The sequence below is a fragment of the Colias philodice genome, chromosome 26 (genome assembly GCF_061535455.1).
Source record: "Colias philodice isolate Cphi_HAF_F1 chromosome 26, ilColPhil1 Martin Lab GWU primary, whole genome shotgun sequence".
Lineage (NCBI taxonomy): Eukaryota > Metazoa > Arthropoda > Insecta > Lepidoptera > Pieridae > Colias > Colias philodice.
The window spans coordinates 6057337-6084985 of NC_143111.1; the positions used below are offsets into that span (position 1 = coordinate 6057337).

The following is a 27649-nucleotide window of genomic DNA, read 5'->3' on the forward strand; positions in this document are numbered from 1 at the left end:
GTCCACTTCTGTAATGATATCGAGGACAAAATAAAAAATAAGCAGTATCAAGATCGTTCAGTCCATTTTCCCTAGGGTTGCACACTCAAAATTTTGATTTACCTAATTGCCATCAGATTCTGGTTTACCTTTACCGAAAATAAACATTGAATGCAATAATCAATATTCGATATGGTAAATATTTTTAAATAAATATAATTGGCTTCTTTTATAAAAAAATAAATAAATAAAACAACAAAATAAGTGTTGTATGAACTTTATTAATATTACATCATGATTTATTAATTTACATAAAATAAATAAATGCTCACAATTATTATTTAGTAGGTTCGTAAAAAAGCGCTTACTTATGACATCAATGCAAAATATTATGTTATTAAAAATAAACACGTGCTAATATTTTTTAATTTCACAGATTCTGTTTTAATGAAATGCACAATGTTACAAATATATGGCTCTGAATTTATTTTAAGTATATCTCATTTCTTTTCTTTACTAATCGTTGATATTCTATTGAACCATTACTTTCTATTCTAGGCTATTTCATAATACAATAATAATAATTGCTCTGTTATTATTTTCTTTTAGACTTGCCTAAATATGGATGTTTAGGAAATTTGAAAGCATTTTCATGATTAACATTAGGCCTTAATGAAAAGGATAAACAATACCAATTTCTCAATTGTTAACATAAAGAACTGTAAACTATTTCAAAATCAAATACAACACTAACATTATCGACAATAAAATAGCGAAAAATCAGTCAAAGATTAATAATTTCAAACACTCGTAACTTTTCTGACAAACAAGAACATGTCATATCGAAACATTAAATAATTCATATTATATAAAATTTTAAAAACCGTAAATGTATGTCATAACTGCCAACATAAACTTGGAAACACAGTGGTAGGTGTACGCTCATACTAAAACAATTAATTGCACGGTTGTTTTCATACTGAGTGTGTAAGCCAATGTAGGAATGTTTTGTTCGGTTAATGGGCGATGGATGGGTTAGAAATAAATGGAAAATGCCTCATCGCAGCTACAAAGTTTACTAACAAACCTACTGGATGACTGCTACTTAAAAACAAGAACATATGAGTATTCCTCGAAATGATGCCTCGATACCAGTCTTATAATCGTTCGACAGTCCAACATAGGATATAAAGAGAGTTACTATCAAACTGCTTGAAGTCATGGATAAATGTGTATGGACATTTTGTTCCACTGCCAAAGGAACATTCAAGCTCAATAAGCACTTTTTAACATTTATATTCCCAATACAGTAAATGTTATATATTTGATTGGTTGACTTTTTATAATTTTGTCCATACAGCCGCTCTTAAACTCTAAATCACAAATTCATTGCCTTATAATCAGTTTGACAGTAACGTTTGAGAAAATAACTAAAATTAAACATAAATTACAACATGTCAATCGAAGTTTTCAATACATTGAAGACTACATTGACATTATACAAAAATAAGACAATTCACACTACATCACTACATGGATTATCATTTATAATTAATGTACTATTCTCTACATGGTAATGTTACATGATTTTTTTTTTCACATTTCAATGTTTATACGACTTCCACTAGTTTCAATTACACATTACCTACATCGAAACATACATAATATCAAACATGGGGCAAAGGGATTAAGACACACGTGCAAAAACGAGTGAAAATGACTCCACTTTTTAAATATGCTTTACGACATTTTCATATATTTTCAACTTTCATAATGACAAGCCATGAACTATTTTGATCATCAAAAACTATATATAACATGATTGCAATCAAAAGCATATTAAAAAACGGTGGAGTCATGAAAAACAACACATTGCGGAAATTCCTCAAACACGAATGCCACAGTAACCCTTAATAATTTCAACCCCACTTACCCTGCAAGGACATTTATATTGTCATGATATACTAAGGGGTTAATGGACGTCATATTATAGCGTTAGGAACTAAAAAGCTTGGAATAATGCTATAGTAATGGTTCCAAACCTGAAAAAGAAGCAACCTTAATTTAAAATTTTCTTTTGCGCAACCTTAATTTTTCTTTTGCGTTATGAAGACTTGAGTTACAAAAAAAAAAGGAATAACACGCTTCGTTTACATATTTTCGCAAAAAAATCAAAGAAATTGTTAATGAAAAAAATTTAAATATACGCAAATTAATAATTAAAATTGTGTTATACAATATTATGACGGGAATGATAAAATTCGTGCATAGATAGCTCAATAGAGTCGTGCGTACGTTGATAGACAAATAGACTGACAATAATACTGCGAATACATTATGTTGTGTCGATTCTCCTTTAAAGCATGAACTTATAGACAGAAAAGATCTCATGACTTTTTAATATGACCCTAATATAGCCTGACCTAGACTTATAAGAGTTATAAGTCACACATGATTAATATTTCCATAATGTCCTGATAGTCAGCCAGATTTTAGACGAAATAAAACGTAAATCGACACAATTTGTCATGTCGCAGTCTATTCGACATAATATAAACGTATTCTGCACATAAGTATACAAATAGTTGCCGTGTGGTAAAGATGAATGCCTATCTCTTGGACGAGCTTTTGATTTGTTGCAGTTTGAGTCGTAGAGCATCTACAGCCGCTTCGTTCTTTTGTGATACCGACTGTGTTGAATGTAGCTGGAAATAAATTCAAATTTATTCATACAAATTAATTTTCTAATTAGTTCTTTTGAATTGTTAATCGTGCCTTTGTTATTTATAATTTTTTATTTCTTCATTTTTTAAGTATTGTTTTGCAATCAAATTGTAAGAAAAAGTTGATTTTGACTTTTTTTGAAAATGTATTATAGTGATACAGCTGACTTTGAATGGAATACCTTGTTCAAAGTCCGTCGGTTTACTTTTATTTTACATCAAAATTGTATGTACACTCGTAATTCTCAATATCTTTACTTTTACACAAGCTATTTATAAACATTATTTTATTTATATTTTATACAATAAATGAATAAACTTAATAATTTTACCTCTAATTGTGGATCAATACTATGAGTTCTTGGCAAGGTGTTGTCATTGATGGAGTCTGTAAGCGCTCGATTGTCGTTCACCGGTGTTCTGGGTTGAGACGATGGGTTTGAATCCATTTTGAGACCAGCTTTTACCTGATAGTAATGATAAAGTTGAAATGTTTATATTAATATTCACTGATTTTTTTACTTAAAAGAAATAAATGGATCTAGATCTCGTTGATTTGTAAACATTAAAATTAAAAAAATATCTCTACCAAGTAGTAGAGCATTATAATTAATATCAATATAATAACTACGATAATATTAAATGCTAATAGTGAGTATATAGTAAGTTAAATATTTGAATTTAGTTGTTAAGTTATTAGTTGTTACCTGCAAAGCTCGCAATCTCTCTAAGAAGTCGACGTGTGATTTTTCATCGTTTTCGTTACTAACATCTGAAAATATAGAAACCTTATAATAAGTCCAACTCATATTATAAACGTATAAGTTTTAAATCATCAATTTGTACATTCCGTTCGTTAGCAATCCGAGAATACATTTTATAATTCGGAAGTTAGAAGTAGTTATCAAATCATAAAATTTAGGGCCGATTTTTCAATGCTTGGATAAAACTTATTCGTCGAATAATGTATAAAACTACCATTTTAAAAACGTATTCTAATTGCCCGTATTTGACAGTTTACGTGACATAATAAAATCGTGTAATACTTTATTGGACGGATAAGTTTTATCTAGCATTGAAAAATCGGCCCTTAAACAAATATAATTGCGGGTAGTCACAAAATATCATACCGATATGCTCCGCCTTAATATCCGGCTTGTATACAGGGTGTGCCCGCATTTTACGCTGCTCGGCCACCTCTCGTAGACCGCACTCGACATAGTTGCGGAAATAGAAAGACGAGCCCGCCATGAACGTCCAGATATCTACTTCCGGGTGACGCTCCTGTGGGAAATAATAATAATATTATCTGTACTGTTTGATAACATGACAAAATCATCAAAATTAGTGTACCCCAAATGTGGCATTTTTTATATTATAAAAATCTTTCGTAGAACACTTAGAAAGTAACATAACATAGAAATATGAATGAATGCAAAACGAAGCGAAATGTACATATTATATTGTCTTATGAAGTAGACAAGTGCTAAAGAAGCAAAATTTTAAAAAGAAGATATAATAAAGATTATTCCAGTACTAATTGAACCAACGAATGAATTAAACACACTTAACTATGCCCTATATATGAATAAATATGGTTATCTAAAAGTAAAGCAACCTAGTTTAGGTTGCTTTAGTTTAGATAACTAAACTAACTGTGCCTAGCACAAGTTATCCACAATTCAAAACAATACAATATGCACCATAATTTCATAAACCAATCACAATACACACAAACTCACCCTCAAATCATACAGCTGCGCAAGCGCCTCCCTATTATGTTCCTTAGAGCCGATCCTTTTCAGAATAAGCGCTAATTCTTCATGCAATGCCCGTGGTAGTCTGCCAGAAGTAAGGGCAGTGTTCGTTACACCCATTCCCAGGCTTTGAAGGCTGCCGTTCATATTGTCTGGAGGTGCGTCTTTTTTCTCGTCTAATTTTAGTTGCTGAAATGAATGTATTACTTATTATTTATTTCTTGAATTTACCAATAGAATATAAGTTGAATATTTATGAAATGAAATCTAAAATAACTTTTCTGTATTCATTCTTTGACGTACCGACGTACATTCATAAAAAGGCGAAATATTAAAACATTAATCCGAATTAACATCTTATTTCGTTGTAGTAATGTTCAAAAATCTTTGCATACGCTCATTAGAAACTCTGCCCAATAGACGCGTAGGCAGAAATTTACTTCAGACAATTTTTGATTAATTGCCCTCATTTTCTTTACAGAAAATAAAATCAATTTCGACAGTATTCATTTTAAAAAACATACCTTCAAAACTTTGTGCAAATATGGATACAGGTCGGACTCGTTAACATCTGGTATCTGTGTGAGATGATTGGTGATGGACGCGCCTTTCATCTTCACAAGAGTGTGCACTAGGGTTTTTACCGTCCTATGGACGTATAATAATAATACATTGTTAGTGTCAAATAAAATAAGAAATATTCCTTTTGATTAAATAGGGATATAACAGTGTTTGGGAATCTCAAACAGAACAACTAAAACATTAAACATTAGACACAAGCATTGTGACATAGAACTACACTAATATTTTAAAGTGGCAAGATTTGTAATTTTGGTATGTAACAAATAAACTCAAAAACAACTGTATATATTTCAAAAAATATATTCAAAAACCAAAAGACTTCAAATAAATATTTTAGCAAGAAACATAAGCCTTTTTTATATTTTGTGTCAAAAGGAAACAAGTTACATATGCAGTTTGTTAGAAAAGGACAAAGATATAATAGAAAATAAATAAATAAATCTTACCTGTACGGCGTATCACTAATTTCCGGATTCTTCTTCCAATAGCTATTCGGATATGCCTTATAGAACAAGTGTATCTTGTACAGTACTGCGTCATAGTCTATCGAATTGACTTCCCATGAAGATATCATTTTAAGAGTTTTCCAGAAACATTTGAGCAGTAGATCTTGATATCTGGGGTAGGCTGGGTCGGATTCAACTATCGAGTCGTGTAGGAGAGAAACTATTGCGCTGTGAAATGAAAAAAAAATGTTTGGTTATTTAAAATATTATAATACTCTATTGGGTGGAGCCATAGCACATAATAAGTGAATGTAAAAAAGAATGTAAAATGTATTCATATTAAAAAGGAGGAATGTGACGAACGTAGAATTTTCATGAACATTAGTATTTATTACTATGTAATTTAAAATCAATATTTTTAAAATTCTAATCAATAATTTTCCAAAATTAACACTCCCATTTGACTACGCCCATACTTTTAAGTTGAAATGTATACTAACTACAAGTATATAACATACCAGTAATATTAAAGTAAGTTTCTCCATACTAAACGCAAAATGGATGTTTTTAGAAGTAATGTTTATAAATTGCTGTAACAACGTATTTTTTTTTTTGTATTTTAAATAGTGATTTTTTTTTTCTCTCTCTGTTAGAATTTTTTTGTTCTTGGTTTGTGTTTGTTCCTGGCAAAAAAACATGGTCATAATGTAAACGGTTTTTCTTTTTTGGTTCAAAGCTGTGTACGGTATTAATTAGGTTGTGGAATTTATATGTATTACATAATATTATGTAAGAGCTAGATATAAGGTATTGTTCTGCAATCTGTTACTGTAACTATTTATAAAAAAAAAAAAAATGAACAAGCTAAGATGTAAAGCCACCAGTGAAGCATGTACAGTTACCATAGCAACGGCGTCCTGGGCGAGTGCTCGAGCACACGCACGCACACGTTGTTCAGTATGCGCACGAGCCGCTCGGCGTCGGGCGCGGGCCGGGCCGGAGCAGCGCCGAGCAGCAGCAGCAGCTCGCCCACCAGCGCGCGCAATGCTGCTTCGCCTACGGAGCCGCCGCAACCGGCTGTCTCGTAGAACTGTAATGTTACATTACACGTTAAACTGCAACAGGCATATACCGGGTGTAATCGTTAAGTGTGCTCAGACGACTATTCCGTAAATATTGCCGATATCAAAAAACTTGAAATTGATATCGAAAGTATATTATTCGTGAGGATGCATACTATATATATGTATATAATATAATATTATAAAGCTGAAGTTTGTTTGTTTATTTGAACGCGCTAATCTCAAGAACTACTGGTTGAACTTGAAAAATTCTTTCGTTGTTTGATAGCCCATTTATCGAGGAAGGCTACAGGCTATATATCATCACGCTATAAGCGTAGCACTGCGGGTGAAATCGCGGAGCGCAGCTAGTTATTGATATTAGTTAAACGGCGACACATATCATATAGTTATAACTGGTGTTTTTGCCCGATGTATCTTGAAAATGCTATTGCATATTATACAAGCCGCGAAAAGAGACGTCAAATTTCTCCACCTTATAGAATTGCAACGTACACACATATTATTTAACTTTTTTTATTTTTTATAGTTATGTGTGCCATATCACGGTGTCTTGTTAAACTATTATCTCGTGCAACTATCTCTCTGTGTGTGTGTGTGTACAGTACGCCATTATTATAGTTGTGTGACCGTAACCCGGTGTATCGTTAAACTATTGTCTCGTCCATCCGTCTGTATGTGCATATGTGTGTGTGTGTGTCTGTATGTGTATGTGTGTGTGTGCACGCACCGTGGTGAGCGCGCCGGCGAGGTACTTGTAGGCGGGCAGCGCGCTCGCGTCGGGCGGCGCGGTGCGCAGGCGCCGCAGCTGCGCCGCCACCGCCGCCACCAGCCGCGCCTCGTGCGCCGCTAGTGCTGCGCCCCGACCGGACACTAGCGCGCCGGATATCAGGGACAGCGCACGGATCGCCGCCTGGTGGACAAACAAACATTTTAATTATATAAAAAAATGTATGCGTGTACTAAAGTACACACGTAAGAAGTGAAACTTCTTTATGACCTTAAAAATGTCACGAGTATGGCGTAACGCAAAAATGTCACGCGTACGGCGTAACACAAAAATGTCACGCGTAGGGCGTAACGCAAAAATGTTACACTACATTTTTGTCCAACCCCGATAAAGAAGTTTCACTTCAATATAAACATAAAGTCATACATGCTTTCATATAAACAAAAATGTGTGCGTGTACTAGTGTACACGTAAGAAATAAAACTTCTTTATGACCTTATTTTTCAAAAAATAATTTAATATATGCAACTTTACAGAAATACGGCGAATCACGCGTGGTAGGGATAAGAAAAAGATGGCGCGTAACGGAAAAATATCACGCGTAACGAAAAAATGTTACACTAAATTTTTTTCCAACCCCGATAAAGAAGTTTCACTTCAAAAAGTTCTAAAATTTCCAATGACCACACAACATGTTCTATTATTAAAAAACACAACATATAAAAAAACAAGCCTCTCTCAAATGAACTAATCTACCTATATAATAAGAAAAATAATAAAGTCCACATTTCTATACAAACTTATTAGTTTTAAATTTTTTTTTAAATGAAATTTTTCGGTAACCTATAACGGTTAAACTATTTTCTATACACAACTCTAACCAAGCATAAAACATCGAGAAAGTATTATATTTATTACTAAAATAGCACTCACATTCAAATCAGGACTAGCTATAGAGTGTATGGTGTCAGCTAGCTGCGAGTCGTCCACAGAGGCGGGCACTGGTTGCGCCGACACTAAAGGGTGCGGCGCCGTTGCGCGGGGCGGGGATAGCGCCACCATTGAACTGGAATAAAATTATTATTAGAAAGCACTCTAACAAAATTAATTTCATTAATACTATTTCGGACAAAATATGTCTCAATCCGAATATGAGATTGTGCGAAAGTATAGTTGTTTATATTCAGTAGTAATAATAATATGATAGCGTATAGTGTAGGAAGGTAATACATTGCGATGTAATAGTGTGATGATGCAGTGCGGTGTAGCAGTAGGATGTGGCGATATAGCGCTTGTTAAGTAGCGGTATAATGTGATGGTGTGATGTACTAGGCACTAGCTTAGTGTAGTGTGAAGGTGTTTAGAAGTGCTAAATTTAAAACTTATGTAAAAAATGTATTAGTTCAGACAACCTGTTACAGCATTAACGAATACATAGAAGATGAAAATCCATGGGCGGTTGTCCCGTAAGAACCACAGGACAGTTCTTTGTCATATTATGATATATTATGTAGTTAGATATAAGTTACATATTATGTAAAATTAAATTGTAATATTGACAAGATTTTAAAAAGAGCAACTATGGAATTTCTTGCCGGTTGCCATAGATACTGCTTTCCGAATCGGTGGTAAATGTTAAAATATGTAACGACGATTCGAAAGTGCTTCTAAAAGAAGTCTAATTGAATAAATAAATGTTAGAGTTTGAGTTTGTGTGAGTTCGTGCGTTACGTATGTATGTATGTACATGCATACCTCGGTCTGTGCGGAGCGGACAGCGCACGCACGGGCTCATCTAAGAACTTGAGGTCGAGGTCGGGCAGGTTGGGGCGGCGCACCACCGGCACGGCGGCGTCCAGCCGCGCGATCAGCTCGGGGTCCAGCCCGAACGGACCCGTCACCGTGCGCACCTCTTGTTCCCTGGACACCGCGCTTTAGTTGTGGACATTACACATTACGTTACAATGATGTTTACACGACCGCCCGATATATTTTTGTAAAGTTAGATTAGAAAATGTACATAATATATAAATGATTTTTGATATAACTTTTTCACGGATTTCAAATAAAAAAAAATTACTATGCAATAAAAAAAAAATATTTAAAGAATTTGTTTATACAGGGTGTCCCGCTTTCGGTATACTAAGCGCGAAGGGACTTGTAGTTTTGCATACACTGATCACATAAAAAATACTTAAATAACAAAATTACGCGAAAAATTTTTTGCTAAATTTTTCCTTAAAATCCATGTATTCGTCTCTAGCTTCGCGCAGCCGGCATATACCGCTTCGCTAATGTGAGTATTTTGTCTATGAAAACATAATCTTAAACGATAGCTCACATGCGGGTGGCAAAGTTGGGCGGTTTGCTTGTTGGGGGTGTACACATGGAATTTTAAGAATTCCTCTATTTAAAAAAAAATGCGTCTGGAATTTTATAATTATTTTTTACGTACTCAAAGTATGCAAAACTACAAGTCCCTTTGCGCTTAGTATACCGAAAGTGGGACACCCTGTATACAGCAAGTACTAAAATTGTTTCTATTTCTTATACTTTAAGTGGAAGCATCTATAAAACTGTATTACTAAACTTTTTTCAATTATACATAAACTATAACATGTTATAGAAAAAATTCACAACTTGATCTCACACAAATCTGTGTCAAAATAAAATAAGACAAACACAAGATTATTCTACACAAGCATCAACTCACTGTTGCACCGGCGGCGGAGGCGGTTCATCCGGTTCCTCCTCTTCATAGTCCACGCCCGGCGTCGTCTCCACTGTGATCACACGCTCGTTTTCCTGAGAGTCCACCATCACATACGTTTTATTATACTACTAATAATATATCATATTTTACTAGAGTTGACAATAATTGTTATGTCATAACTCGAGTTCATAATGAAAAAATCGTGCGAGTACAAATAAGATTTACGCACGTAGTTATATACGCGAGTTACATCTCTACGGTGTTTGTTTAACACGTAATTTGACAACTATTTGTATCGAATGATTTTAAAAATGTGGAGATTACATTTATTTGTGATAATAAGAAATTATAGTGTATTGATAATATGATTAGCATGTGCGATAAGACGGTGTGAATGTAAATTTTATCAATGTTATTCATTTATAATTATTATTGATATGATAACAGTAAGCGCCTGTCTAATTTCCATACGATAAAATCATAACAAATTTTGGCTTACTTTACTAATTACAAAAAAATAAATATTTGATGGTATTCTTATTCATACAATTTTTAATATATATAATTTATTTACGGATATTTGAATGTTTTGCATACGAAGTAATTAACATAAAAATTACCTCAGGCATCTGTTGTTGTTGTAATATTATGGGCTTTCCACTCGCCGAGAGAGGGACCACCATAGAGCGTCTCGCTTCCGCACTGCGTGTTTTCGTCGCGCGTTTTATACGCTCTTCTAGTAGAGATAGATCTTTGTCTGATATCTGCAAAATTTGTTGAATTAAGTTTCAGTACTGTTTTAAGTTTTAATTTATATTAAACATTTGTATTGAATATGTATGTGATATGTGGTATACTTAAAATTTTACAAAAATATACCTCATATTGAAAGAAAAATTGGTTTTTTGTGCTTGTTTATTTTTCGTTTTGTCATTTACCTACATTTCATATAAACATACACCCAAAAACGACATTAAACTGGCAACATCAATCCATCGACCTAAATTTACGCACAACTGGCAATATCAACTAAGGTGCACTGGGGTAATTCCGGCCACGGGGTAAATATGTATAAGTTTAATTAATACGTAACTAGTGATAGATTAAGCAAATATGTATGTATGCTAATAATATCAAACCTATATATCTTCAAGCCCTTACGATAAAGCGATGCTCTGAAGTGGTATTCACAATCTTCTGAAATTGCCCCTCATCCCAAATTCCCCCAATGCACTAGATTACTATATTTTTCTGCTGGCAACACTCACCTGCCCAATACTCTTGTACACCTTTTCGCCGTCCAGGAAGTACGCGCTGGCAACACAGTTGAGGGCTGCGGATCGCACCGCGTTATCTCTATCGCCGATTAGTCGCGCAATGTCGCGCAACGATGCGCCACCACCGCCCGACATTACTGTTGACCCGTATGTCTCGAGCAGGTGGTTGATGCATTCGAGACACTCTGGGTGATTAAAAAAATTGATTATGGAAAGGAATAGAATTATATGTTTAAACAGATATGGTCAAAAGACTATAAGCCAACTATTTGTTTCAATCCCTAATCCCTAATAATTAATAAAAATAATATAACACAAATGTAACAGAAAGTTGTTATTCAGCTTATATGTATAACATCTAAAATAGAAGATGTATGCAAGGCTAACGAAAAACATTTTATAAACAACAAAAATAAACATAAGTTATTTAATACCAGAAGCAATATATTAAAATAAATCAATAAATTCAACTTACCAGCTCTTTGTCTCGCATTCTTTGACTTCAGTCCTTCCATCAAATATCCAAACAGTTTTGTAACAGAGTAAACCACGCAAATTTGTCTGAACAGAGCCTTGACGCCATTCCTCACTGTGTCTTTAGGATCACCCACCTGTGAAAATAGTGCGAAAAATATTTTATTAATATAGCCCGTTAAAATAAGTTGAAAAGATTTCAGAATTTTTAATTACCGAGGTTTACATAATATTTATTCCAACACTACAGAAAAAGTGAAATGATTTACAAGTTTTTTTTTGTATATTCATTTTATAGACCAATTATCTATAAATTCCTACAAATAACTCAAGTAAACGACTCAATTTGTTTTATATAATTTATGTATAATAAAATATCGCACTAAAATTTGTTACCATACTAAAAACAACATACCTTCAACACCAAATACGGTATAAAGCAGTTCGCTTCATACTCAGCCATGGTATAATCACTATCAATCAAGTACTGAAACACTTGGCTCAAATACTCCAATCCCTTTAGTATGACCGATGGGTTAGTGTCAAAGAACCGTAATGTTAACCATTTGAGTACTAAATCCAAGTTTGCTGTTAATGCTTGACCATTTTCGTGTAAATCTTCGGATAGCGCTTCTATGGCTTTTAAGTGATACCTTTGTGGAACAAGAATATTGCATATATTATCGATTGTAATAAGGTATCAACCTTATTACAAAAGACCTATGTGGTAAGTATTGTACACCGATTTTAGGTGGTTCAAAAATAAATGAATCTGACTGATTTGCACATATAAAAAAATAGTAATAAAATGAGTAATGGTAAGAAATAGGGTTATGTTTATGTAGATATATGTCTTCAATGTATTGAAATTACTGTGAGCTAACTGATGGCAAGAAAAAAATATTTTGCACAATTGTAATAAGTTCAAATATTTGCATTTATGATGTGGTTGACGAAGTGTCACCTATAACGATTGGATTTGGTATTTTCACTATGGAAAATAATCATAATTATATCTAGTAAAAATATCAATCTTTATAAACAGAGTAAAAAAAATACATATAAATGTTATCTTACCTAAAATCACTGTGGAACATATTAGCGATAAGTTGCTTGTTCATGCCAGCACTATTCATTTGATCCTTTAGTAAGTCAAAGAACTCCTCTCGTGGCGTTGTGAAATTCCATTTTAAAACTGAAATAAATACCGTTAAAATAAATAATAATATGTTGGCTAATTAATTTATGGGGATAGTTTAAATTTTGAGAGTCATATTTAAATTAAAAAATACGTTACTGACATTTTTTAAACTTACAATGCAATACAAGTTAGTTTGTAGCATAAAATTGTCAAGGCAACTAACTATACTCACTTTACTAGTATTTAATGGTTATAAATTGAGCTCTATTCTTCATAAACTAAATAAATGTTATTTTAAGCAAATAACCATTACTTGTTTCATAATATTTTCACATACCCTTTAGCTTTTGATCATCAACAATACGCTGATTCTTGGCATTATTGTTAGGCAGTAGTGGCGTACAATCTTCGTCTTCTTTTTTACCACGACTGCTTGCTGACGCTGGTTTCGCTGGTCCCTATATTACGTTATATTTAAAATATTATGAAAGGTATTTTATAAGTAATTGAAGGCATTTAATATATAATCATACTAATATTATAAATGCGAATGTTTCTGAGGATGTTTGTTTGTTGCTTTTTCGCGGAAAAACTATGTAACGGATTTGAATGAAACTTTACAGCAATATATGTCACACATTAGAATAACACATGAACTATACAAATATTTGATTTAAGATTTACGGCTTCGCAGCTGAAACCTACAAGCACAGCTAGTAAATCATATAACTTTGTTGACTTATCAATTTATCCCAAAGAAAAACAATTTTTATATTAAATATGGTAGATTGGGTCGAGATTTTTCTACCACCGCTCGCGCTATTACTATTCATTTTAACCCTGGCTGTATAAAACCAAAAAATAATACCTTAGCCTTAACAGCGACTCCTTTCTTTTCAGCTTCCTTTTTCATAGCTCCCGCGGATTTAACCCCCCTCGGTTCTTCTTTTCCTTTCGCTTTTGCGGGTAGTGGCTGTACCGGTAGGTTAGGTCGAGCCTTATCTAGTACTGCTAATACTACTGATTTCGATCCTGGCTATAGAAATAGAAATATGACGGTTAAAATAGGCAAGAACAATAAATAATACATGTAGAAAGCATAATGGCTTATATACTGCTATAAATCTACACCATATGTATTTTTTTTTCATTGAGATGCATTAACCCATTGAGCCCCGAATGGCCCAATCGGTCCACGACACAATAGATTTTCTATTGTGCCTGTGATTCCGGGGCCTGAGTTATTACACTACTTGTTCATTACACAATTTTACTCAAGCGTTTTCTTCTGCTTTATTGTGTCGTTAATTTTTTTTTTCTTTATTTTGAAGATTCTTCTCTTCGAAACAAAATCTATAAATAAACGTTTCTTGTTACACAAATTACCTTAAGTTTATCCAGCTGTTTGTGCATAGGCTCGTAACCGAGGTGCAGCATAAACGGCAGCACACAATCAGCTGCCGCTTTTCTTACATCAGCCGACCTATCTTCCACACCCGCGTATAGTAAAGCCACGCACACTGAGAGCTCCTCGCGCGGGAACGAGCGGGGTGGTACTGGGGATAATAATAGTGTTAAAATTAATAAATAATGGTAGGTAATAACTGCTCAATTTGAATTTTAATTAGGACGAGGCATTGAATTTAATACTAGATTTATGCAAATAATTATTTTGTTGTTTAGCTAGAAAAAGATTTAGCAATAGTCGGATTGAAGAGGAGCTACAGTCAATTGCAAATTTAAATTAAATTAATATTTCATATTTAATTTTTGAAGTTTCACTTCTTCTTCAGGCGCGTTGAGACTACAATTCCAAGGTCACGTCATGGAGTAAGGCGACGTTTTATGTATGTTTGAATCTTGACAAAAAAGTTTCACTTCTTACACGTGTGCTCCGCTTACACGCTCTCTTTTATAGTTTCACAATGTTGCTAAATATCAAAATAATAGCTGCCTATTTTTCTCAGTATACCAAGTTATCCAACTTGAAACAAAGCAAACTGGCCACTTCCCAACACCAACAAATAAAAAAAACGAACAACGCGGTAATTCCACTCCAAAAAAAAAACATTTAAAAATGTTCGAAATTCAAATCCCCCGGCACTCACTGTGGGGCAGCTTGTCCGCGAGCCAGGCGAAGAGCGCGGCGCGCAGCACGGGCGAGCCGCTGCGCAGCGCGTCGTGCACCATCTCGCCGTCCAGCGCCGCCGCCGCGCCCGCCTCGCGGCACCACGCCTCCACGCACGCCACCGCCGCGCTGCGTATCCACTGCTTGCTGTCGCCGAACGCTGTGTAACACGTGTAGCAGTTAGTTGGTAATGTATACTGTATAAAGATATGTGTACAATGACACGCAAAAACTTCTGCGCGTGTCTATTGCTTGGTGTCGCCGAACGCTGTGGGCGGATGAGCATGGTTAGTTGGTAATGTATAGCGGATATAAGTGTGTGTCTGTGTGTGTATGTACAATAACACACAAGCACTGGTTAGCGAATAATGTTTACAGGATGCAACCTTCACTTTTTTTAGGAGTACGCTCAAATATATAGCATGTTTCATATTCTTCACCATGTTATTTATAACAAGAAAATAATAATGCAATGATTACTTGTTAGCACACCTAATATAATGTAATAAAATTAGCTGAGGTGTAGGCATAAGGTGTAAAAGATACAAACAAGAATGTTGGACATTATGACCTAATAATTATTTATCTACCTTGTCATACGAATCAAATTCAAACAAATATTCGTTAAATTAGTCTTCTTTCGAAGCAGACCATCAGTTATTACTAGGCACACCAAAAAGAAAGATAGATTACTTCGGCCAAAAGATAGAAATTAAAGTAATGCACAATGAACAACCTTCATATGCACTCTCAATATTATAAACAACAGTATCTACAAAAATTTACCTTGAAAGAATCCCGGGAAGAAAGTCCGCACGTGCTGCTTACACTTAGGCCCCATAGACGTGGCGATCACTTCACAAATCTGTAGCGCACTCTGCGCAAGCTTAGAGTTAGAGTCTAGCAGTCTAGCCGCTAGGGCCGCTGGCAGTTCTCCTAGTGTTGGTTTGATTGGAGCCGAGTTTAGAATTATCGCTTTTAACTTGTCTAGCGCTTCGTTTCGGACCTGAAATGTAAATGAAATATGTCTAGAAAAGTGAAACAATACTATTTATAATGGGGGAAAAATAAAGTATGCTTTAAAATACATACATACATTTTTATTGAAGATTGTTATTCAATGTTAAAAATTCGCAATGAAAGTCGATTGAATTTTAGCTTTTTACTTTTTATCAATTTTATACATTTGGATGAACATTTTTATACATTACTTGAATCATCAGTCTTTTTTTTGTACTACAAGAGGAAAAATGGATAGAACAGAGAAATTATCAACTCAAATACAATCCCTTTTTTATATTCCATTATTAAACCATATTTTTTATACATTCCAGTTCTTCACCGGCGGCTCATCACCCACCGAGCTTTGCTTGCTAACTTGTAGTCTCTATAACACATACCTTCCAGTTCTTATCGTTCATCTCGCCCACGAGCGCATCGGTGATGAGCGGCGCGATGTCGGTGCGCGGCCGCGTGTCCTCCACCACCGGCGGCTCATCATCCGCTGCGTCCTCGTACACGTCCTCCAGTTCATCACCCACCGAGCCTTTGCTTGCGGACTGGAAACAATCATAAATATTTCAGGACAATTTTCACACACGGCACAATCTGATCTCATACAAAGCTTTCGCTTGTGTTATGAAAACCAGATGGCTGATAAACATACAAATATAATATTTAAATTTATATTTATATCGATAATTAACACCCAGATACAGAGCAAACATCTATGTTCGTCACAAAAATATTTACCTGGGGTGGGAATCGAACCCACTAACTCTGGCTTGGAAGGCAGGGTCACCAACTAAGCCAACTGGTCAGTTGAATCGAATCATGGTATCAGTTATGTATATTCATGCTGTAGAGATGAAGTCTGTTTGAACATGATAAATTACGCAAAAATGGGAAAAACATTGCTTTTGAGAAAACACATACAAGGTTACATGCTAGTTAGTATATGAAATGAAAACTCAAACAGCTGTTTAAAATTTGCCATTTCACTGATAGCCTAGGCTCATAACCCATTGACCACCGAGCGGCCCGATCGGGCCGAGACACAATAGATTTTCTATTGTGTCTGTGATCCGAGGACTGACGGATTAATTAAGCGCCTATACAACATTAAACAAATTTAATAGCTCATGCAACTATTCATATAACATTTAACAAGGCAATAACAAATAACAATTTTAACACGTAATTTCATACTATTGCAACAGTATCATAATAATTACCTTACTAACACGTCCCAATTGTCGTGTAGGCGTGGGTGGTGTGCTATTAGCGTATTTATCAATTTCCAAACTGATCAGCTGTTTGGTGGCCGGTTTCTCGCTATCAAAGTGGTTGAGTAATGACGGACCAGTGTATAGAGACAGCACACCGAGGAAGTTAATAGTTGATGTGCGGACGTTTGGATTCGTGGCGGATAGAGCCTTCTTGCTGTGCGCTATTATTGATTTGATGTTCATTCTGTAATTAATAGAAACAAGATTATTAAGTGGAACAATTAATATGGCAAAGTTCAATGTTAACTTTCTTAAGTTTTTTTGTTTAGTGGCAAAACAAACACCTATTTTATTGTAAAAAAAATACATAATCAAGTTGTAACACAATAAGTATGATAAAACATAAAATATTGCTGTTACTTAACATACGAGACAATATTTATCTAGTCTCTAACATTATATTACACAAATTTTAAATACTGTTTAAACACTTATTCGAGCTTCACTAGTTTTCATAGTTACCAAACAACTTACGAGAATCCAAACTCCTTTATCGAGCTAGTCATCCAGTTGAACATCTCCGACTGCACCTTGGGGTTCTTCTGCGAGTCCATAGCGAAGCCGAGCCCCTCGGTCACCACGTGTTCCAACCCACAACCTTCGGCTAGAGAGGTTAGACAGTCTGATGCTATGGCCGAGCAGGATGCTTCACCAAGCTTGTTCACAACGTCGTGGAGCACGAAGTCTGCTGCCGTCCTGTGAGTAGTTAGAATACGTGATATAAAAATGTTCTTAATTGCTTTAATTACTGTTCAGAAACAGAATAAGAAAATATTTCAGAGAAAACAGTATCACGAATGGATTCAGTTATTCGTGTCCCTTCGTCCAGCATACTCACCACAACTCACCATGGAATCCTGATATTTCATGAATGTCAAAAAACTGTTCTGAAATAGTGCTAAATAGTGCCCAAAGGAAAAAAATAGTGCTCTTGTACTTGCGAAGTTATAGCCATAGTTCGATGAGTATGCTGGACGAAGGTTTCGCCCAGCATACTCACCTCCGTCCGGAGAATCTGTATACGCTTCAAACATAATTCATACTTCAAAAAATAGTTCCCAAATAGTGCCAAACGGTGCCCAAAAAGAAAAAACAGTGCTCGAATAACTTCGGAGTTATAGGCTTCGTTCAGTGAGTATGCTGGGCGTAGGTTCTACGCCCAGCATACTCACCTCAGTGCGCGAATATCGAACGAGCTATAGGTATAATTTACGTCTCAAAAAATTGTACTTGAAATAGTGCCCAATATCAGTCCAATTTTTGCTTGACTTTTGACTTAGAAAACCATTAAATTTTAATGTAAACTTCTACATACTAACGTAAAATGGGGTACAGTCGTCGACACATGTTTTTGGACAAAAATATTAAACTTTCTAATTGTAGACTTCATGTTATTGGAAATAATTATGGTATTTTCTCACATGTCAAAAACTTTCGATTAAATGCATTATTATATATTTTATAAATAATAATAAATGAATGAAACTTTAAGCGTAAATGAAGTCTATTACTTCATTGCATTGTGTGTTTGTCTGAATAAAAAAAGTCATTTGCAGCCAATAAAATTAATATCTTGAAAAATTGTAAAAAGGAAATTATACAGTTTCTTTTTGTATATATGTTGCAGGCAAAACTTATAACCAGTCAAAACTAGTACTGTGACATAGTTATACAAATTTTTAAAACTCTTTCCAATAGTTTCATCAATGAAAGGTTTAGCAATAAAAAACATTTTTAATTACTTACGTTATTTATTACTATTTAAAGGGCCAAAGTAATCAGAATTCTAGTTAACTAGTTCACAGCTTTTGTTAACATTCATAATATAATCAATGTAAATAGAAAAAATTGTAGTTTTAATGTTGTATATAATATACATATAAAAAAATGTTTAGCGTCGCGGGCGCCGCGCGTCGTAAGCCCCATACCTATTGACCGTAGGTGCATCCATTACTGCCACACTATATTGAACTTTATCACATGAGGAATACAGGTCAATTCCGTAAACGTTGTGGTACCGTCCTTGATCCGGAAAATGATTATTTTGAATAATTTTGTCAGTTGTAATGTAAGCATTAATAACAGCAACTTTATTTTTCATGCATGATTTACTTCATTTGATATCTTAATCCTTCAAGCGCCGTGATCTAGACAAATATATAAAATCATTGTTCCTAGCTACCGGGGTCCCATGCGACGCGCGAAGGCTTAATCATATTATTATAAAGTATTATTAAAATAATGTGTAATTAATAATATTGCGATTCTAAAGTAAATACTCCCTTACATAGACAATATTACAAAACAAATAATTTACACAAGACAAAAATTGTTAGAAAGAAAGTTAATAATATTGTATTCGACTGTACTCAATGTAATGTATGTAGAAGTTTACAATCAAATTTAATGGTTTTCTAGGTCAAAAGTCAAGCAAAAATTGGACTGATATTGGGCACTATTTCAAGCACAATTTTTTGAGACGTAAATTGTTCCTATAGCTCGTTCGATATTCGCGCACTGAGGTGAGTATGCTGGGCGTAGAACCTACGCCCAGCATACTCACTGAACGAAGCCTGTAACTCCGAAGTTATTCGAGCACTGTTTTTTCTTTTTGGGCACCGTTTGGCACTATTAGGGAACTATTTTTTGAAGTATGAATTATGTTTGAAGCGTATACAGATTCTCCGGACGGAGGTGAGTATGCTGGGCGAAACCTTCGTCCAGCATACTCATCGAACTATGGCTATAACTTCGCAAGTACAAGAGCACTATTTTTTTCCTTTGGGCACTATTTAGCACTATTTCAGAACAGTTTTTTGACATTCATGAAATATCAGGATTCCATGGTGAGTTGTGGTGAGTATGCTGGACGAAGGGACACAGTTATTCACACAATAAAACGAAGCATAATTTTTAACAAACTCATTATAAGCTTAGAAGGAAAGAAGAATTTATATATTTGCACATAGATTTTAAATTATTGACATATTTTCAATAAAAATGCTAACTAATATATAGTTGATATACGAAACTTACGTAGAAATAGGGAAGTTCTCCGTAATATACTTGCAGGCCTCCAACCTGGCCTTCAACACTTGCACATTGGTATCTTTAAGACCTGGCTTCTTATTCAGCACTCGATATAACACTTGCGCATTTGTGTCTTCCGTGGTTAGACCTTGTACGGTTGAGTGGAATGATTGTACAGCCGCTAGACGATTCTTCCAATTGCCATCTACGAGGCCTGAATTTAAAAATGGGAAATAACTTTGAGTTAAAATTAAAATTCAATGTTGCAAATATTTTTATTGAATATCAATAATACTTGTTCAAATTACTCAAACCGGGAATTTTGAAAACAGGATACAGGAATCAATCAATCAATCATTTTTTGATCAATTTATATTTTCTTTTAGAAATTTTTCAGCATGGAATTACTGTTCACAAATAACTTTTCAATAGGACATCGAAAGTATTTAGTTTAAAAAACAACAAAAGGATTCACAATGAGTGTTTCTTAACAATAACTTTAAACATATCACATCAATAAAACAAATATACTTAATATAAAATTATCTCACCGTTTATTACATCAGGCGGGAACAAAACCTCGGCTTTAGCGTCCACCTCCTCGGGCGACAACTCTTGCTCTCTAGGCGGACTCTGTTGCACTTTGCCCACCGCTTTCTTTGTCACTGTTGGTTTCTTGGCTGTGTAACAAATAAAAAATATATAAAAGCCCGAAAATTTAATAGAAAAAGGCAAATTTTTTATCAACCATGAATTCAGGAGTAAGGGAATAGGGATAGATAGATAAAATTTTAAATATTTATAACCAATTTCACAACTTCTTGATAAATTCTGATTAGCTTATCTGTCAGTTAAAATTAGAAATATTGTATGAAAACATACATAAAAGTGATAAATGTGATATCAGAAACTTTTCAGCAGGCAATAAAAATGTCTCTATAACTTAAATAACGTGCAAAATGTAACAAGACAGTACCAATAAAAGTTCAATTAACTATTAAATAGACAACTACCAAACAAAAAACTCATTAAATTCAATATAAATCATACCTGAAGGTGGCCTTTTCACAGGTTTAGGTTGTGCCGATCCCGCACTGGGCTTAGCATCTCCTTTACCAGTCGGTGCCGCTTTTGGCTTAGCTTCTTTCTTTGGAGCTGATATCTTTACTTTGATTTCAGCCTATTAGAAAAATGCAAATTAAAGTACAATGGATTTTATTCGGGAGCAAATATATGCACTGATATAGTTATAATAATAATAATATGGGCATGCTTTCGCAACTTGACATCAAGTGATTATTCTGTCATAAAACATTATCTTTTTTGGATATGATTATTTCATTTATGAAAAAGAAATATTGATATTTTATTTATTCCAATAAACATGAAACATATTTATATACCTACTCGGCAATTAGAATTTAGATGTATGGATATTTAAAAAAAATTAGAGACCAGTCTAGTCCAGCTACTTTGAAATTATATGGTTATTGAAAAATATAACGGCGCTTTATAATTGTAACCTTTCACATACCTTATCTGCAAACTCCTTAATCTTCTGCTCCTTCAAATTGTCCAATTTACCAATGTGTGGCGCTATGTTCTTTTCACCAACGAGTTTCGTGGCCGTGCCGAGTGCTTCGGACGCTGCGTCTCTTACTATTGGATCTAGATAAAAAAATATCACTTGAATTTCTGTGTTGTTATATGTTTATCAACAAGTTAACCCCCAGAAATAGTCTGGTCTAGTAAGGAATATCTTTGCCATTATTTCATTATTATTTTTTTAAACATTGACAGGGAAACTGACTGTAAGTTATTTTTCATATGAAACACTATTAACACTGCTGCATATCCTATATAAGATAGCTATCTAGTATTAAACAAGTGAGTAAGGAACATGCTTTCCGCCTTTATTGACGGGTTCTTATTAAATAAATCAAACAAATAGCACTTACCAGCACTTTCAAGCAGCTTCAGCAAGATGGCCACATAAGCTTTAACAAGCTTCTTGTTAAACGCCGCGGGTTGTGTGACGCACAGCGAGCGAGCTAGGAACGTAGCGCTTTCCGCTTTTATTGACTTGTTCTTATTAAAACAAACAAATAGCACTTACCAGCACTTTCAAGCAGCTTCAGCAAGCTGGCCACATACGCTTTAACGAGTTTCTTGTTGAACGCCGCGGGTTGTGTGACGCACAGCGAGCGAGCTAGGAACGTAGCGCTTTCCGCTTTAATTGACGGGTTCTTGTTATCGAAAGCCGCTAACATGTCTTCCATTATCGCTTCTAAGTTAGTCTGTACAAAGAAAATACCTCAAATTAATTTATATTTTTTTAACGATATACTAAAAATGTTAAAGAATCATTAGTTAAGTACATTTTTTTTATATATTTTCAATAGTAAATGGACATCAGACAATCTACAACTGAAACTGTATATGCATTGAGTTGACGTTAAATACACGTTCAGTTCAATTCAGTTCAGTCTATCTCTATTTCAGATTACATAAAAACAGTAACAATTCAAAACACAAAAATTTTTGCAAAAACTCACCGACGGATAAATAGCATCGATACAATCCCTCAAAGCAGTCACCACATTGGGTTTTTTCTCTTTAAATTTCTCCAAACAAGCCTGTATACACGACACGGCATATGGTTGGAACTTAGAGCGAAGGCCACTTGCCACCATGCCCATTAGTCGAGTGCCGAGCGCTACTAGCATTACGTTTGTGTCTTTTGATATCACCTGGGAAATAAATTATTACTTAGTACAGAAAAAATGGATGCGTGTACTAGAGTACACATGTAAGAAGTGACCTTAAAAATGTCACGCGTACGGCGTAACGCAAAAATGTTACACTAAATTTTTGTCCACCCCCGATAAAGAAGTTTCACTTCAAAAATTATAAAACAATGTAGGTAATATTATTTTGGTAGTCAAACACAGAGATGACACTAATCAATCCCATAATCAATGGCATATTTGTTGAAAATTAGTTAATTGAGAAAGTAGATAAACTACATTATTGAGTTACAATTTTTTTTAATATTTATTAATTTATTATTTATCGCCACTCAAGGATAAACATTCATATGACGATAGATATATATCATAACTGAATAAATTAATGTTTCGTTTTCTATTTCATATTGCAATTTAATGTAAATTGTTATCTTACCTTTTTCAAAGCTCTGACTAGATCAGCATAATCACCGGGTTCCAACTTAGGAGCATTTTTCAAAAGATTTTCCAAAGCATCTAGAGCCTCTTTTCTTTCCTGCCATTTCTTATTTTCGAGTTTGTCGTAAAAGTCTTTCGGTAATTTAGATAATATTTCCACGGGGTCTAATAAATCGTAAGGGTCCATTTCACCGGAATCACCGTTCCCTATTTCTGCGTCGTCATCTTCCGCGGCACCTATTGTATAAGCGATAGATAAAAAAAATAAATAAATAGTATTTTCATTTTAAGGCTAATTTATTTGTAAGTAACAAAATAAGTCAATAATTTTCAGTCACTGTGACTTTCAACTCTTTTGTAAACAGTTTAAAATATTGGTATGGTTAACAATATACAAAATTATCTAGTTTTCCATTCACTAATCATGTTAAATTTATTCATTGCCAAATATATAAACAGCAAAAGAGTCATTACATATACAATGTTTATTTTTGAGGATTAATTTGTTCTGCCTATTCAATATTAGGCATGGCCATAGAAAGACCCGAATGGAAGAGATTGGAGGAGGCCTTTGCCAACTGGTAAACGGACACGCAAAAATGGATCAAACCTAGCATAAGTATATAATTATTAATTACATACATGTGTAAAGTCTGAACAAAGGCTAATAATAAAAAAAAATGTATGCGTGTACACACGTAAGAAGTGAAACTTCTTTATGACCTTAAAAATGTCACGAGTATGTCGTAACGCAAAAATGTCACGCATACGGCGTAACGCAAAAATGTTATACTAAATTTTTGTCCAACCCCGATAAAGAAGTTTCACTTCAATAATAATAATTCAATATTAAACCAAAACTACCATAAACAACAAATCTCACCATCAGTAGCATCAGCAGCGGGCGTATCCCTAACCCTGTTCTGCTGAGATCTCAAGTACCTCGTGGGCTGAGCTCCACCGCTGCCCGCGAAGGCATCTCGTAGCTCCTGTTGTACCACCGCTTGTAAGGAGGCTATGTGCGGCTCTATTGCTCCACCGATCCATCTGAAAATGTAATAAATGTATTGATTCAAATTCTTTATTTAACTTTTTTAAGGGCCGATTTTTCTAATGCTTGGATAAAACTTATCTGTCCAATTAAGTATTTCACAATAATATTAAAATGTCACGTAAACTGTTAAATACGGGCTAATTAGAAATCGTTTTTAAAAATGGTAGTTTTATACATTATTCGATGAATAAGTTTTATCCAATCATTGAAAAATCGGCCCTAAAGCAAATTTTTAATAGTGACCTTACATGTTGCTTTGCTGATATATGCACAATATTTAAACTAAACTTGTAATTAAAAAAGATTTTAATTGAAAAAACAAAACAATAGAAATCTCAGTTGCACTCTATTAATTTAAAAAAATTTCCTAAAAAGACATTGAAGTTAGGAACTTAATAAAATTAAAACAGTACATATTATTTCACCAATAATTTACCTGTGCATTTCAACAACCAGCGCCTTCATTTCATCTCTTACAGTCTTGTCTCTATCTGCTAGCAGTATTGGTATTTTCTTCACCATTGGTTTGATTGCTATAACTTTGTTGCCAAACTGTTTAAGTGCTGTGTTCAATGCTGCAACACATGCTGCCACCACTTTAGGGTTCTTCTGTTCCATGCCTTTTAAAAGTTCTTCCTCAACAACTTCATGTTTCTCTATTTCTATGTACATTAGTGTGATCTAAAAGAGTAAAATTTATAACAATATTACAACTTGATTGATGAATGATACAATCTTGATGTTAAAATAGCAGCAAATAGTATTAAAAATATATAAAATGTATTGTGTTATGATATATGAAATGCCTTATTCTTTTTTCATAACACAAGCAAAGAGCGTATGAAAAATGTCCTGAAATGTATAAATATGTATTATGAAAATAAATAACTATAATTATTTTTCATATGCAAGAAATATTAATAACAGTAAGCAAGGTAATTAATTATTTCTTAATTTATACCTGTAGGGCAAGATCTTTAGTCTTAGTTCTAGGAGCTGCGATGCACTTGGCCACAATGCCTGACATAACTTCCCCTGTCGTCTTTCCTGCATGCCCACAATTTTCCACAAATACCAATGCTGCTTCAAGACCTATAAGAATATTACATTTTAACATCATTGGAACTTATATTACAAGATTAAGTTGTAAATTTCAATAAGACAACACTATTTAAAAAAAAAATTATGGCATTCCCATTATTTTGTTTCATTATGTTTTGCCAGTCATAACAAATAAGTTTACATTTCCACTATCAATTCAGTATAATTATATATAAATAACTTATGAAAGCATAAATTTCCTATAGGCATGGTGACTTCATTTCTAAATAACAATATGAGCAACAATAAATTTTAATAATGACCATATAAGAAAGTGTTCTATATATGGATTAATAGTTAGGCGTATATATGTGGGTTGAATCACTTTTTGATAAAATATATGAGAACTGGGGTCATAAGGTTATTGTTCTCCTTAAAGTATAATTGGTAATAGCAGGAAGTGTATCAACTCGCAGACAATACGGCTAAACAATAACTAATTACTCTTTATTAGTCTTTAATTGAGATTCATTACTTCTTAAAGATTATGCCTAATTTATATGAGAACATTGCAAACAATAAATTGAGAAGACTTGTTTATAAAATGTGGTTATAAAAAGTATTTAATTTTAATTAAGTTCAGTAGATGTAATAGTAAATATTATGGTTTACTGTTATAGCCATTTATGGTAAAACAATGTTGCCTCCTAACCAATTATATTTATGTATTTGTGCAGTTTGATATGGAATCCTTTATAAATAACAAACCTTTTTCCTGCGCCACAGCATTACTGTCAATTACAAACTTTTTGACAAGCCCCAGGTATTTATTCCATTCCGGTGACTTCTCATCGTCAATTTGATTAAATAACTTGATGGCTTCTTCGTAACCAGCCACACGAGCCTTCCATAACTTGTGTACACATTTCTCTTCTGTTGGTAACTTTTTAAATTCATTTTCATCTTCCATTTTGATGTTGTGTCTTCAACTTAACTTATAACTGCCAATTAAAATATTGAAATAAATATTTGTTCACTAATGATTATTTATTGAATGCAGTTTTTATTTTTTTTATGAATCAGAACAAAATAGATAAATGATACTATAAAGAGCTATACTTTCTGAGACATATTATGTTTGTTAATTATTTTTTTTTTGGGACTGTTTTGTTTATTTCATGTTTCTTGGTCTTAAATTATACAGATGATATAAATGTATTAAAATCAAATAAGGGTTTAAAGGAAGCTGAACTGTAGACTTTAAATGGATGTTGTTTGCCATGAATACAATTTGTTTACTGCATGCAGAATGACCTTTTGTTGCTTCCCTTCCAAGGTCAAGGACTGCAGCTGTTTTAATGCAGAGGAATTGCATTTTTGAAAAATAAAATATCATATCAAGTTAAAATGAATAACTCATACTCAGAACACGAAATACAATGAGTAATTATTTCCAATCGTATTGTCTCGCGTGTTACAAAATTATCTGAAAATTGTTACGCTTTCTACATATTGCAGATGATGCATATATATACATTTAAATACAGTAGAATGCAGAACGATATCGCATAAACCGTTGGCACATAAATTTATTTGAAGAATATGAGATGCAGTAGAAACGGATAAGTGATGATTCAACGCGTTAACGATGCTCGTCTTGTAGACAACATTGCAGCTAAAGCGCAGCTGGAACCTTACAGACATAACTAAATTACTAAACGGTTCATTTATAGCCAGATGTGAATCTAGAGCAACTAAATAGTGTAACAACCGCCCGACAACGGTTACTTTCTATCCACTATTTTAATAATACAAACAAAATGTCTTGAAAGCCTTAACTTACCGTTATTCTGTGAGTTATGTCCGGTTATGTTTTAAAACTAAGAAAAAATACGAATAAGACTCTACATGCAATATTTCACATCGTTTTAAATGGGAAAATTTAATAAGTCAACCGACAAAAGAAATTCTTTTCGACGTCGTTTTTTTTTAAGTTTGCAAATTGATAGAAAATGGACG

General features: G+C 33.9%; 1 protein-coding gene across 2 annotated transcripts; it reads right to left on the bottom strand.

Annotated features, from left to right (window-relative positions):
- Positions 1–473: 473 nt before the first annotated feature.
- Positions 474–27649, bottom strand: msps (msps cytoskeleton-associated protein 5). Of its 2 annotated transcripts, none has more exons than XM_089711303.1 (37): positions 27474–27649; positions 26399–26631; positions 25551–25681; positions 25026–25270; positions 24419–24582; positions 23534–23772; positions 22906–23100; positions 22467–22647; positions 21885–22018; positions 21401–21530; positions 20902–21030; positions 20357–20564; positions 17795–18016; positions 17267–17504; positions 16433–16591; positions 15819–16038; positions 15013–15192; positions 14291–14460; positions 13773–13940; positions 13242–13362; positions 12841–12958; positions 12179–12416; positions 11765–11900; positions 11281–11474; positions 10633–10776; positions 10013–10104; positions 9055–9219; positions 8233–8365; positions 7300–7482; positions 6390–6577; positions 5488–5715; positions 4984–5107; positions 4445–4648; positions 3833–3986; positions 3410–3474; positions 3035–3169; positions 474–2684 (listed from the first exon to the last, which is right to left on the bottom strand). In XM_089711303.1, exons 2-37 carry the CDS (start codon positions 26598–26600, stop codon positions 2589–2591), a joined length of 6033 nt encoding a protein of 2010 aa, XP_089567429.1. In that variant the 5' UTR covers positions 26601–26631; positions 27474–27649; the 3' UTR covers positions 474–2588. The 2 variants fall into 2 exon arrangements, with proteins under 2 accessions (XP_089567429.1, XP_089567428.1); XM_089711302.1 differs by having other exon boundaries at positions 9055–9231.